At 37.9% G+C, this 14,096-nt stretch overlaps 1 protein-coding gene and 1 long non-coding RNA gene across 2 annotated transcripts in view; one reads left to right on the top strand and one right to left on the bottom strand.

Annotated features, from left to right (window-relative positions):
* The window catches only part of LOC308383447 (calsyntenin-2-like), a 167,682-nt gene that overhangs the window by 107,677 nt on the left and 45,909 nt on the right, over positions 1-14,096 (top strand). The window contains exons 3-5 of the mRNA XM_080861410.1: positions 7,869-8,064; positions 10,162-10,273; positions 10,425-10,521. Coding sequence (XP_080717536.1) covers positions 7,869-8,064; positions 10,162-10,273; positions 10,425-10,521 — 405 coding nt within the window. The remainder of the gene's footprint in view (positions 1-7,868; positions 8,065-10,161; positions 10,274-10,424; positions 10,522-14,096) is intronic.
* The window catches only part of LOC308383448, a 34,816-nt gene continuing 28,263 nt past the window's right edge, over positions 7,544-14,096 (bottom strand). Inside the window, exons 2-3 of the long non-coding RNA XR_013969148.1 lie at positions 7,811-7,974; positions 7,544-7,690 (exon numbers count right to left, since the gene is read on the bottom strand). This is a non-coding gene — a long non-coding RNA (uncharacterized lncRNA). The remainder of the gene's footprint in view (positions 7,691-7,810; positions 7,975-14,096) is intronic.

Here is a 14,096-nt window from a genome sequence, read left to right as displayed (position 1 = left end):
ACTGAGGACCTAAAAATCTCTATAAAATGCAGTGACAAAAGAACCACTACTAATATTGATAACATCGCCTCCCATCCACTGCCAGGTGCTCGGTGTCCTCTCTGTGTCTTCACCGAAACCTTCGGAGACAATCCTCTTAATGCCAGCAGGGAAAGGCTTATTATAAGGCCATGAACCTTCATCATCCTCTTTCTCTCTTTTGCATTTTGCTCTTCCAACCCTACTCTCTCAAAACAACAACAGTAAAATAAAAGTAGCTGGAGAGGAGAGCTCTTTATAATGTTCAACTACTGCATCTATATTGAATCTCTTCGATATGTATTTCCAATAAAACTAATGTGTGTGTGTAGATACAGAGCTCTGTCTCATCTAGTATTTACTGGACTGCATTAGACTGTATAGCTTTGAATTGCTGAGTACAGATGGAGCATTAGTGGTTAAAATAATGTCCTTAAAAGTACAGTTGTTAAGTCTGAAGCTGGCAAACTAGTTGGAACATCTTAAACAGTTCACAGCTTATGGTGACAGAAGACTTATAGCACATTGTTTGCTCAGTCACTATACAATCATCCATGTGTGATTCAGAGCAAGCTCTGTCTTCATGAACTAATTTATAACTACAATGAAATTCACAAATGTTGTAAAAATCCAACCAGTTACCAAGGATCCGGTGACCTTGCTAGACTGCAGGCTACGAAGTTCCTAATTTAACAGAAACATAAATCCCCTTTTCTCAGTGCATTTCTATTATTTGCAAACTGCTACCGGATACCTGACCAAAGGCACACAGCTCAAGCTCTTATCTTTCTGCATGAGAAAAAAAACCCTCATAGCGAAGGAAAAACCAAGTCCCATTAAAATCTGACACTGAATAAAGCATTCAAAATGATTTCTGATTTTATTCAGTGGGTGTTTTGTGGCGCACACTGTGCATATTGGGCAGCATGTTTGTACTTAATTCATAGAATATTTGCAGAACATTGGGTGCATAAGGAGGCGTGAGGACTGTAACACTACTCAGTTACACACACAGGTCTGACTGAGTGTAGTGTTAGAGTTTATCTGTGGGCCAGTAGTGGTATAAAGTGTAATCCATCCATTAATTAAACTTGAGGGGCAAGGGTGACCGTGAGATCAGTGCTGAAGGCAAGAGAGTGAAGGAATCGAGGCTTAAAACCGCCTGATACTCTGCTTAGAAACCCTCTTTAATCAGGGTCTTACAGCTTCCTACCACACATACACACACACACACACACTGTCACAGTAAAGCTTTTGTGTTTCCCGCTCTGCACAGAGTCAGACAAATGTGCACAGACACACCAGATGGAGTCACAACAGTATTTGATTAAGAAAAGGAATTAACATGATTGAAATTTCTGTTTCTCTGTTGAGGCTTGACTGAGAAAGTGGGTTCATATAAGGCTTTCAGTACTTTAGAAGTCACTACTTGAATTTTTCATAATCCTGTGTGCATTGCGTTATGAACCTAAAGATGTTTTCAACAGAGGTGACCAATGTTTCCGTGCTGTCTTTGGGTGTCAGAATGGGAATTTTCTACAAGCTTCCAGATGAAACCTATGACCTATGGTTTGAAGGTATATGGAAATGCATATAAAACGATCACCAACTCAATATTGTATTGCAAAAAAAAAAGCAGAAGAGTGTGCAGAACAAACTAATATGATGCCACTAAACCAAACTGCTGAATACGTAGAAATTTGCTGAATTAAAAGATTTAAAATTATGCTGATTATGTATTAAGTACAAAGCCATCAATTACCTCCAGGTGTCCAGGATTTGTTCCAGCTGAGAACAAGCAATTATGAATTAAGAGGAGTATTTCTTTTTCAAAAACCTATGATAATAAATAATGAAAAAAACACTGTATTTCTGTTACTGGGATAATTTTAGGGAATAATGCCAGAGATGATCTGAAGTTATGCAGCACTTTTATTACACTTAAATGTTTTACTTAAAAAATGTGTTCAGTAAGAAATACATCAAAATTTGATTTACTTGAAATTAATGTTATTATGAAATAACATCGTCACTTTGTGATTAGATAACCCTTTATGTATAAAGGGTAATTGTTGTTTTTTACTTGTTTATTGTCTATTATTTATTTTCTGAAATGAAAAATGACATGAAAAGGAAGAGAAGAAAGAAATTTAAATTGCATTTCTTGAATGTTTTGCTGTAGATTTCACATTTAAGCATCAGTGTTCGTAGATCCTGATTGCTGCGTGTATTTAAAGTACTTAGTAACAGTCACTTCTGTAGTAAGTCATTCACATCTGACATGTTACAACTGTTCCACTGTTGCTTAAGTTTTGAAGCCCCGTTAATTAATTAATGTATCAAAACGAACTGTCATTTAGCTGCATGTATGCAGTCACCAATCACATCTGATTTCTTAAAAAAACACTAAAAAAAGTTTGCTGACTTTTAAAAAACCGTTAAAAAAAAATAAAAACAAAAACTTCAAAAAGCTTTTTTCTCCCTAACCCTAACCCTGTTATTTTCACAGTGCTGTTTTAATTAAGCAGAGCCATTATGAGCCACGGGGTCATAACAGAGGAGTCCGGTAAAACCTGTGAGTGCTTTTATAGCACCTAATGTTCTCGTTTCATTAACATCCATGTGGGTTATCAATCATCCAGTTCATGGTGAGTGGTTGAAAAGAAGGCAAAGAAGAAAGGTTTTAGATCTTCAATTCTTAACCCTCTCGAGGCAGGCGTTGCCGATTTGCAACAGTTAAAAACTAACAACCTGATTACCCCACATACATATTTTATGAGTTTTTTTTACTCAGAAGTACCACTGCAGGACTTGGTTGTGCATTAGCAACAAAAAGTTTAATTTAAGCCTGAGAGGGTTAAACAACTGATGGAGAAACCTAGATATTTTAGGGGATAATCCAAAGTTCAGCTGCCTTCTTTTTAGGCGCTCAAGAGTTCTTGTTTCATTAATCTGGATTTTGTTTTCTATTAAGTGGCACTGTCTCTAATTCCTAGTTTTTAAGGAGTGGTGTAACATGTTTTTTAATACAGACCTTTTGTGATGTATGGTTTGCAAATAGTGGCACTGACAAAAAGACTGGAGGTGACAGAGCTGAAGATATGAAGATTTTCATTAGCAGCGACGAGAAGGGACAAGATTAGTAATGAGCACATCAGAGGGAGAGCTCAGGTTGAGCGGTTTGGAGAAAAAGCTAGAGAGGCATGGGTGAGATGGTTTGGACATGTGCAGAGGAGGGATAGTGGATATACTGCACAAAGGATGCAGAGTCCAGGCTGTAGGCAAAGAGGAAGACCTCAGAGGAGGTTCATAGATGTAGGGAATGATGCAGGGGCCGAGGGTTAATGTGACAGAGGAGGATGCTAGGGATAGAGTGAAGTGGAGGCAGATGATCTACTGTGGTGACCCCTAAAGGGAGCAGCCGACAACACAACAGTCTGTAAACGAATCTCAGTCAGTTGAACCATTTGTTATATCTGATTCCCCTGCTATCTCTCTCAACTTTTCTTATGAATAAAGGCTCAAACAAATACACAAAGTTTCTCGGTAAGTCTATATCTGTGGCACACACACACACACACACACACACACACACACACACACACACACACACACACACACACACACACACATACACAGAGGAACTTTGTTTAGCAGTGTTTAGTTATCATATAGACTATCACATTATCACTTTACAAGTGATAATCAGAAAACTATGCAACAAACAGACTTATCTGCAAAACATTTAGTGCACAAATTCAATTTAGAAACTTTTGCAAACTCAGTACATGAAGTGGAGGAAGTAGAGACTATAAGACATTCAAAAAGATTCAAAAATACATTCTGGAAAAACTTTTTAGGTCAAGCAAGTTTTATGATGGGCCATTGAGATGATACAGTGATGGCTATCTGGGAGGAGGAGCAGAAAGAGCTGATTTAGCCATTTGGACCTAAAGTTAAATTCTTCTTTTAAACAAGCTGCGTTTGATGTGGTTAAAATAAAGATTGAACAGAAAGTGTGAGCAGTCCAAAATATAGAAATGAAAGTTAAAAGAAATGAAATGCTCTGTCAAGTCATGCAATTTGCAGCGGGAATGCGCAAATTTGTTTTGGCTCCTTGTGACAACATGTTAGCTTGCAGGGAATCATTTTCTCATTAAATGTATCCTTACTGTCCCTTTCCATTATTTTGGCAATTTAACATCCCAAGAAATACATGTTCCCCGACAGCTTGACATTTTGTGTCGATGCAGTTTATGCCGCTGAAGCATGCAGTGGAGTACCATCTATTTTAGATGATTGTTATTATCGAGCCATTTTTTGCTGACTCTTGAATTTTCCTCTCTTCCGTGGCGACGGGCCAGCTCCCTGAAGCAAAAATCTATGCATTTGGATATTTACTTTGAAAACCGACCCTTTTTCGCTCATGGTGTGCACGCCAAAAGATTGGGCTTCATTTCATCCATGCACGGCAGAAGGTTGAAATTATAGCATTCCCTCTGCTGATGAGGAACAAACTAAGTGGCGGGAAAGAAAATCTATATATGCATGCACATTATTAGGCTTGCATGGATGGGTGTGTGTGTGTGTGTGTGTGTGTGTGTGTGTGTGTGTGTGTGTGTGTGTGTGTGTGTGTGTGTGTGTGTGTGTGTGTGTGTGTGTGTGTGTGCACGCAAAGTACTTGCAGAGAAAGTAGGAATCTGCTTGAAATCTCTGTTATTATCATTAACATATACAGTGGGGCAAAAAAGTATTTAGTCAGCCACCGATTGTGCAAGTTCCCCCACCTAAAATGATGACAGAGGTCAGTAATTTGCACCAGAGGTACACTTCAACTGTGAGAGACAGAATGTGAAAAAAAAATCCATGAATCCACATGGTAGGATTTGTAAAGAATTTATTCGTAAATCAGGGTGGAAAATAAGTATTTGGTCAATAACAAAAATACAACTCAATACTTTGTAACATACCCTTTGTTGGCAATAACAGAGGTCAAACGTTTACTATAGGTCTTTACCAGGTTTGCACACACAGTAGCTGGTATTTTGGCCCATTCCTCCATGCAGATCTTCTCGAGAGCAGTGATGTTTTGGGGCTGTCGCCGAGCAACACGGACTTTCAACTCCCGCCACAGATTTTCTATGGGGTTGAGGTCTGGAGACTGGCTAGGCCACTCCAGGACTTTCAAATGCTTCTTACGGAGCCACTCCTTTGTTGCCCGGGCGGTGTGTTTTGGATCATTGTCATGTTGGAAGACCCAGCCTCGTTTCATCTTCAAAGTTCTCACTGATGGAAGGAGGTTTTGGCTCAAAATCTCAGGATACATGGCCCCATTCATTCTGTCCTTAACACGGATCAGTCGTCCTGTCCCCTTGGCAGAAAAACAGCCCCATAGCATGATGTTTCCACACCCATGCTTCACAGTAGGTATGGTGTTCTTGGGATGCAACTCAGTATTCTTCTTCCTCCAAACACGACGAGTTGAGTTTATACCAAAAAGTTCTACTTTGGTTTCATCTGACCACATGACATTCTCCCAATCCTCTGCTGTATCATCCATGTGCTCTCTGGCAAACTTCAGACGGGCCTGGACATGCACTGGCTTCAGCAGCGGAACACGTCTGGCACTGCGGGATTTGATTCCCTGCCGTTGTAGTGTGTTACTGATGGTGACCTTTGTTACTTTGGTCCCAGCTCTCTGCAGGTCATTCACCAGGTCCCCCCGTGTGGTTCTGGGATCTTTGCTCACCGTTCTCATGATCATTTTGACCCCACGGGATGAGATCTTGCGTGGAGCCCCAGATCGAGGGAGATTATCAGTGGACTTGTATGTCTTCCATTTTCTGATGATTGCTCCCACAGTTGATTTTTTCACACCAAGCTGCTTGCCTATTGTAGATTCACTCTTCCCAGTCTGGTGCAGGTCTACAATACTTTTCCTGGTGTCCTTCAAAAGCTCTTTGGTCTTGGCCATGGCGGAGTTTGGAGTCTGACTGTTTGAGGCTGTGGACAGGTGTCTTTTATACAGATGATGGGTTCAAACAGGTGCCATTCATACAGGTAACGAGTGGGGGACAGAAAAGCTTCTTACAGAAGACGTTACAGGTCTGTGAGAGCCAGAGATTTTCCTTGTTTGAGGTGACCAAATACTTATTTTCCACCCTAATTTACGAATAAATTCTTTACAAATCCTACCATGTGGATTCATGGATTTTTTTTTTCACATTCTGTCTCTCACAGTTGAAGTGTACCTCTGGTGCAAATTACTGACCTCTGTCATCATTTTAAGTGGGGGAACTTGCACAATCGGTGGCTGACTAAATACTTTTTTGCCCCACTGTACATTGACACATCTTATTCCTCCTCTTCCCTCGATCTCACGCTCTCGTTCTTTCCTTGCTTCGTTATAAAGCTCTGTTTGGTTCTCGTTTAAAATGTAATCCAAAAAAACGCATTGGTCAAAACAGATGGAGCGAAAAATGTATTTCTATCCAACCTCCAAGCTGTTAAGTGGAAGTACCTTTTCCTTCTTCTACCACTAAGTCAGCACTGTATTAAAATCACCCTATCTGGGCATATCTGAGACTATAGGCCTGTCTGTGCATGTACCGGCATGCTTATTTCCCTTTTTCAAATATTGTCTTTCTACAAATGCAAATTGTGTCCCACTGTGATATTGAGAAACTTGTCATTTCTACAAAATTTAAAAGGAGGACAATTCAGGGGCTGGGCATCTTGAAAATTCATAAGGGATCAAACTTTGAAGAGGACTATGTTTGGCTTCACCCTAAAGCAGATTTGCAAAGTTGAATCAGGTTAAAAGGATCTGTGTGCATGAGAGTGGAGAGGAGCTAAAGTGGAGAGAAGCCAGCGATGACAGGGAGCTTTGTCTTTGTGTTTGTTAGTGGCATTTCCTCTATGTCCCGCTCTGTTCTGAGATATCAGCCAGCACAGGGTCAGAGCACACCAGCTTTTCATTGCCTCTGCAAAAAAGATTTCCCAAATCCCTGAAATGAACACTTGTGCCGGGGGATGAATGCCGCAGACGAGTCTAGAGTCACAAACACACAACACAATACACTGCCAGAGTGTGGTGTAAACACTTTGCAGACAGGACAAATTCACTCCTTTGTTGAGGTGGCGCAGCTCAACACAAATCAGAAATTATTTTTTCTCTTAACTACACCCCGGGAGCTCCGCAGTGTGATTTTGTGAGCTGCTCATGCTGACAAAGATTCCTGTGTCCAGAAATGGACTGAAATGTGAAGTGATAGCCAATCTGTAAAGAAAAATGCCAGCAGTGTCTATTGTTAGTTTTGCTTCATTACCCGCAGTTTGATTCATCTTTAACTATCTGAGCTGTTGGGTGGCTACTGCTGTGTTTGAGAAAATGGCTGGGAGGAAAAAAAACAAACAAACAAAGCAAAATAATAAGATTTTTACCAACAGTGTCATGAAAGAAAATTAAATGAATGAGGAGAGAAGAAATATTTCCCAAAGCTTTCTTTTTTTGTTGTTGTTTATTCACATAATGTGGACTTAAATTGCTTGTAGGTCTGATAGTTGTGCTGACTGCTTTCATGTTAAGTACCCATCAGTGTCTGTCCACTGATGAACCACATGCTGCGCAGATGTTGACTCTGTGTTGCCTTTGTCTTCTTCATCTTTGTGTCTATTTTTTAAAAAGAAAGATCAAAAAGAAGGTTTTTATTAGCCACCTAGCTCCTACTCGAAACTATCTAAAAATCAGTGTCTTTGCACTTCAAAAAACAAAAACAAAACAAATACTCACTACTTCTGACTGTGTAATCCTTTTAAATGTAACATTTCCTCATTTCTGTTCCTCTTAGGGGAGATTTGTGCCTTTAAGATCAATGGCGATGATGCTCCATTTGAGGCCGTGGTGTTGAATCGCACATCAGGAGAAGGAGTGCTGAGAGCCAGTAGCCCTGTGGACTGTGAGAGCCAGAAAGAGTACACCTTTATTATCCAGGCCTATGACTGTGGGGCCGGCCCAAGTGGTGCAAACTGGAAGAAATCCCACAAGTAAGACAAGCTGCGACTGTTCATGTGTCTGCATTCGATTTAGCTTTAATCAATAAAACGTCATTATGTTAAAGATTCTTTTTTATAGTGCGCCAAACATTTCAGGAAGTGTCTTGTTTATTTGTGCTTTTGTGAAATTCTGTATATTTTCTGAAAACTCTCTTATGAAAATGTAGTATTAAAACTGTCACATACGGCGCTGCCTGTTATTATTTATCTCAGTGTGACTCATTTGTGTAGCTGCAACTATAGCTGATTTATAGGGGGTGGACAAAACAACGTCTCACAAATAATAGACTTTATCTTCAAAATATACATGTCAGAGTTACAAAGGCAGCTGCTCAAGTGAGTCACATTAACTTCTGGGAAGCAAACACAACAAAACAATGCCAGTGTTTAAAAAACAGAAAAACATCTCCAGCAAAGTCGTTGTCATAAATGCAAACTGTGCAAATGTTTTGAGCCACCCCTGATTTCTTTATATTTCTTAGGTGGTAACAATAATAATAAATAATTTCCCCCAGGGATCAATAAAGTATTCTGATTCTGATTCTAATAATAATAATAATAATAATGATAACAGTGGTGGTAGTAATGGGAAATAAGTGCATATAGGACTAAAAACAGAGTTTGTACAAACTTAATAAGTTTGAAAGTCAGTATTTGGTAACCATCTTTCGACACAGCATGAACTCTCTTAGGGAAACCTTCTTGCAATTTCTTAAAATAACTTTTAGTAATAATTCTCCAGGCTTCTTGAAGGACAGTCAAAGCTCTTCCTTGGATGTTGGCTGCCTTTTGTTCTGTTCAGAGTGTCTGGGATCGTTGTCATGTTAAAAAATGAAGCCGTTGACAATCAGATGCTTTCCAGACTGCTTATTGCTTATAGCTCTTTGGGAATGACCTTGCTAGTGCAAAAAATAATATTTTATGCCTGTGTCATTTTTTATAGATTCAACTAAAGAAATTTTAAAATCATTTATACAGTTTAAAATTTACATTCCTCTAAAAATGGACCAAAAAAAGGTCTGGACTGATAACTGTAAAAAAGTAGCCAAAGTATGTCGAGAAACTTTGAAAAACTTAAGACCACTTTTAAATGTTGCGAGCAAGTCTGGCTCCTTGGAAACGAAATATTTAAAATAAAATGAGGGGTGACTCAGTACTTTGCCACAGTACTGTGTTTATGCAATGTCTGTGGCTTTGCATTCATTTGAATGTAGGTTTAGCTTTGTTTATAAATTCCTTCATAAATTACACTGCGAGTTACAAAAAAGAATAACTGTGATAATGAGATTGAGTCTTTCTTCTCCTAGTTCCTTTCTTCTGTTGTTATTGTCTCTCAGTCCTTTATACTCTAGCAGTCACAGCTGTTGCAGATATGTCTGAAGATATGTCCTCCTAATGCTTTGTCAATATAATGTCTGTCTGTAAACTGTGTAGCGGTGCTATGTGAATTAGATTGACAGACAGGCAGACTGGCATGGACAGCAGCAAATCAAACCCTCTGGTTCTCCAGTCAGAAGCACCAAGCAGCTAAAATAAGACACCGCTTATGGGAGAAGAGCGAGAAATGCAGAGAAATTTATCAGCTCAGGGATCTGTGATGAATTTCTTTAGTGGGAGATGAATGACACAGACTGTACCCTGTGTGTGTCACATTATCATGGCGTGACATTCTAAATAGGCCTCATTAAGCTAATGTCATTAATTAGCCAGATGTGCTTGCTCAGATACGGTGGGAGTTGCTGGCAGCAAAGGTCACCGGTGAAGAAAACTTCATGATACATCTGCGTTATTGCTTCATTTATATACTTTAGTGCACAAATGTTATCTGAGAGCTGCGTTAACCTTCCAGCTGATGATATTGTGAATTCAGAGTTGAATGTAGGGAGAGGAAAAGCAGGTGCGAGAAAAATTTGAAGCTTAAACAACAACAACCCAGCTTTGCAAAACATTCAGGGGATGAATCTGTGCTTTTTCCCTAGCCTTAGTCTTCCTATTTACCCATTTCAGCTCCACATTAATTACATATTTTACCTAGTGTGTAATCCCTCATACCAGCATCTTCTGTCTTCTACTTTTTCTTACATCCAGAGCTGTAGTTCACATCCAGGTGGATGATGTCAATGAGTTCTCCCCAATCTTTCGGGAGTCTCTGTACAAGGCATCAATAACAGAAGGAAAGATCTATGACAGCATTTTGCAGGTATCAGTTTTCTGTTTTTATCATTGCTTTATTGTTAAAATCAGTATGTCAGATAAATGAATATGGTCTAACAATGCCACAAGAAGCGTACACAGCAACAATGTTATTAGTTGTGTTTGTGTTGGATTAAAGTGTATGTTGGTTGTTAAAGGTGGAAGCCTGGGACCAGGACTGTTCACCACAGTACAGCCAGATCTGCAACTATGAAATTGTGACTGCCGGGACGCCATTTGCCATAGACCGCAATGGTAAGTGTTTTTGTACATGCGTGGCTTATTGTCTGGCTGGAAAGTGATATGATTAGGAGCAATCACATAAAAAATAAAAATAAAAATTGGTCATTATTAACATTTCTTTTAAGTCAAAAACAAAAAATGATAAAAAAAAAAATGTTTTGATGATAAAGGATTTAATTAAATGGTAAGAACATAAAGAATTGACCGAATAGGTTCAGGCTGAAGCTTTAGGTACTCACACCTGCTGTTTTCTAGCTGCAGTAAATATCACCAGAAACATCCCAAAGAACATAATAAATCAAGAAAAAGCATTAAACAAGTAGAAAGACTAATATTTCATAAACAGTGATAATCATACCTCACTGTTATATGTGTTTATGACCTGAGTTTTAAACACACAGATTTTTAATTCCCTATCACAATCACTCAACGCTTTTTACAGATATACATCTTTTTTTAAATATTGATCTTGACCTTGCTTTTTTAAACATACCTTTGAAACAGCCTCTGAATACGTCCTGGAAAGAGATTATTTTGTGCTTTGTACATTATCAGTGCAGTGCAGAGATCAACTAAGTCATAAAATATTAAAGCATGCAATTTAATAAACAGTCTTTTGGTTGGTTTATAATAATCTGATCTATTTATAATTCATTTAGCTTTCATTTAGTGTGTGAATGTGTGTGTGAATGGGTGGATGACTGGATATGTAAAGCGCTTTGGGGTCCTTAGGGACTAGTAAAGCGCTATATAAATACAGGCCATTTACCATTTACCATTTCTTCTGTAGCAAATAAACTGAATTGATGTGATGTGATGTTTCCCCATACCTTCACACAATAGGTAATTGTGAAACTTTCAAGGAACAACAGAGTATGTGTATATATAACTTTTAAAGATATTGTTAATGTTATATAATATTAGTTTTTAAGGCTTTTATGTTGAACATTTGGGAATTGTTTGTGTGAGCCTGTCGACATAATTTAAAGTGAATTACCACACTCAAAAATGTAGTGTGAGCCACTCTTGTGAAATTCTTTCAGATGTTTATGAATGTTTAATTCACTTTTACTATATTCAAAAGCTGTTCCAAACCTTTCCCCAGTGCAATATAAATTTGTGTCATTAGCAAATAAAGCAAATATTAACAATTTCGACATGCTACATATGTCATCTATGTACAGTATAAACAGCATAGGGCCCAGCACAGAACCCTGTGGAACCTCACAAGTAACCGTCACTAAATCATAGTCAGCATTATTTATACATCTATACTGATATCATTCATCTAGGTAACAATATAAACATAAGCTGATTGTCTCATTCCAGTTCTTGCATAAGTATTTTGTGCTCTAAAGCTTTTTGAGGTCACACAGTGTATTTCTTGTTATCCAGTGCGTGTGTTACATCTTCTACTCATTGCATTACAGTTAAGGAGGAAGACCTATTTGCTTTAAACACAAACTAACAGTCACTTGATAGAATTGTGTATTTCAATCCTTCCAGCTCTGGGAAGTGGAGAAATTGTTCTTTAATTGGATAATGTGTTTTTCTTCACTTTTATATATTGGAATGGCTTTTGTTGTGTTTTCTTGGAAATATACTTGAAACAAATGACTGTAGACACGCTACACAAGTTTGTATTGACAACATCTTCATCTACACCTTCCTTGTCTCTTGACACCACAATCTTATTGGCTAAGCAGTTACGATAGTTTGCTGTTTAACTTCTTTTTAAACTACTTTAACTCTTTTTTTTTTTTTTTTTTAAAGACTGTTAAACACTCATTTTATGGTAATAGTCAATTTAATTTAGTCTAATAGCACTTGTTAATTTACTTTAGATGTCATATATTTAGAGCACAAAAGCATTTTGCCTGGAGAATAACAAAATATAGTGTATTTTGATATAGTAGTGGCTCTCCACCTTACACCTTACTGTATTTGTAGCGCAATCTCTTATTTTGTTGGTAAAAATCATTTTAAATTTTTATCATATGAGAAATTTTTTACATTTCCAATACAGTTACTCTAACTTTAACGGCTGTGAGGTTCTTGTCCCACTTGAACACAAACAGAATGCCCAATGTCTTCAAAAGAAGAAAACTATTCCTCAGCCATACATGTAATACTGTGATCTCAGCCAGCTGAAATTTGCCAAAGACGAACATGAGACAGCCCGAGAATGCTCCGAAGACTTTAAAATGAATAATGGAACGGGCCATGGAGAACAACTTTGTGTAAAGGCATAATATCGAGGATGATTTTAAAGTAACGCTGTCTGCTCAGCAGATTAATGTTAATGCAACAATAAAATACATCTTGAAAAGGGAAAAACAGACAACTGTGAAATATTCCTTTTTATTGGAATAATACTGTAATCCATGAGGTAGCTCTTTATTGGTTCATAGCTCAAAAGTTACTTGACAGATAGCTGCCTTCCTCTTAAATTGTTTTGAGTTTTCCCGTGTTCCTTTGTGGCTTTACGCCAGTCCTACTTGACTGGAGGAGTGTATTTTATTTTTGATTAAGTGCTATTCTGAGCTTATCAGCCTATATAAAATTTCAGCTTTGGGATTTGCACTACTGTCTCTCTGAGCCTGCACATCCACACTGATCTGTGTAATCCAAACACACACATACACTGCTTTCTTTACTGTATCTCCCTCTCTTAGGTTCGTATTTAATATTTTGTCTTATTACTTTTTGAGTTCAACCTCCTGGTCTTTTTCTCTCAGTCTTTTACCGTTGTCTGGCTCATTCAATTTAAAGCCCTTACAGGCACAATATTATTGTTCGGAAGAAACATATTAGTTAGACTTTCTTTATAGAGAAATACTAATTTTGTGAACTGAGAGAAGTGCAAGACAAGATAAAGCGTAAATGGGCTGCAGCATGTAGTTCTGCTAATGGATGTGGCGTAAACTGTAATCTTAAAATTAGACAGTAAATTTAGAATTAAAAATGATTGAACCCAAAGCACCATTGTTTAGACTGGTATAAATAAATGGGCTTCAAGCCAATGTTACATGGGGTAAGATGTTGCAGCAGCTCTTTAGAAAAGAACATCCTGTTTTGTGATTACAGATACTACTATTTGTACTCATTCATCCTTCTTTAAATGAATTCAAAATCATCTGTAAGGAAATATTTTTTTAGGTATTGATAAATAAAATTAGAAAGTTTTACTTCATATTCTTTTTGACTGCTGACACTGACATAATTTACTATAATATTGCTTAGATCTGTGCAGACATACTAGCAATTTAGAATGACCAGTGGATAATTTATTCTCATATATAATACTGAGCATTGCTTTATATTTTACTGGATAAATGGGAAAAGACGCAGGGAGTTTTGCAACATGTGCAAGCATATGTGCAAATACAGAATATAAGACAACAGTTCTAACAAGCTTGAAAGTCAACATTTTGTATGACCACCTTTATTATTTCCTAACATTGTCAAACTGAGGAATGAACCTGTTGCTTTCCCCCCACGTTTTTCCATCTGCTTTAGATTTTTTTTAAGGCCTGCCATGTCTTACTTTCTCCTTCACTTGTTCAGTGTCTGAGATATGTCAGTAT

This window comes from Rhamphochromis sp. 'chilingali', assembly GCF_963969265.1.
Source record: "Rhamphochromis sp. 'chilingali' genome assembly, chromosome: 16".
Taxonomy (NCBI): Eukaryota; Metazoa; Chordata; class Actinopteri; order Cichliformes; family Cichlidae; genus Rhamphochromis; species Rhamphochromis sp. 'chilingali'.
The sequence above is the reverse complement of the archived record's forward strand: the minus strand, read 5'-3'. Positions and strand labels throughout refer to the sequence as shown.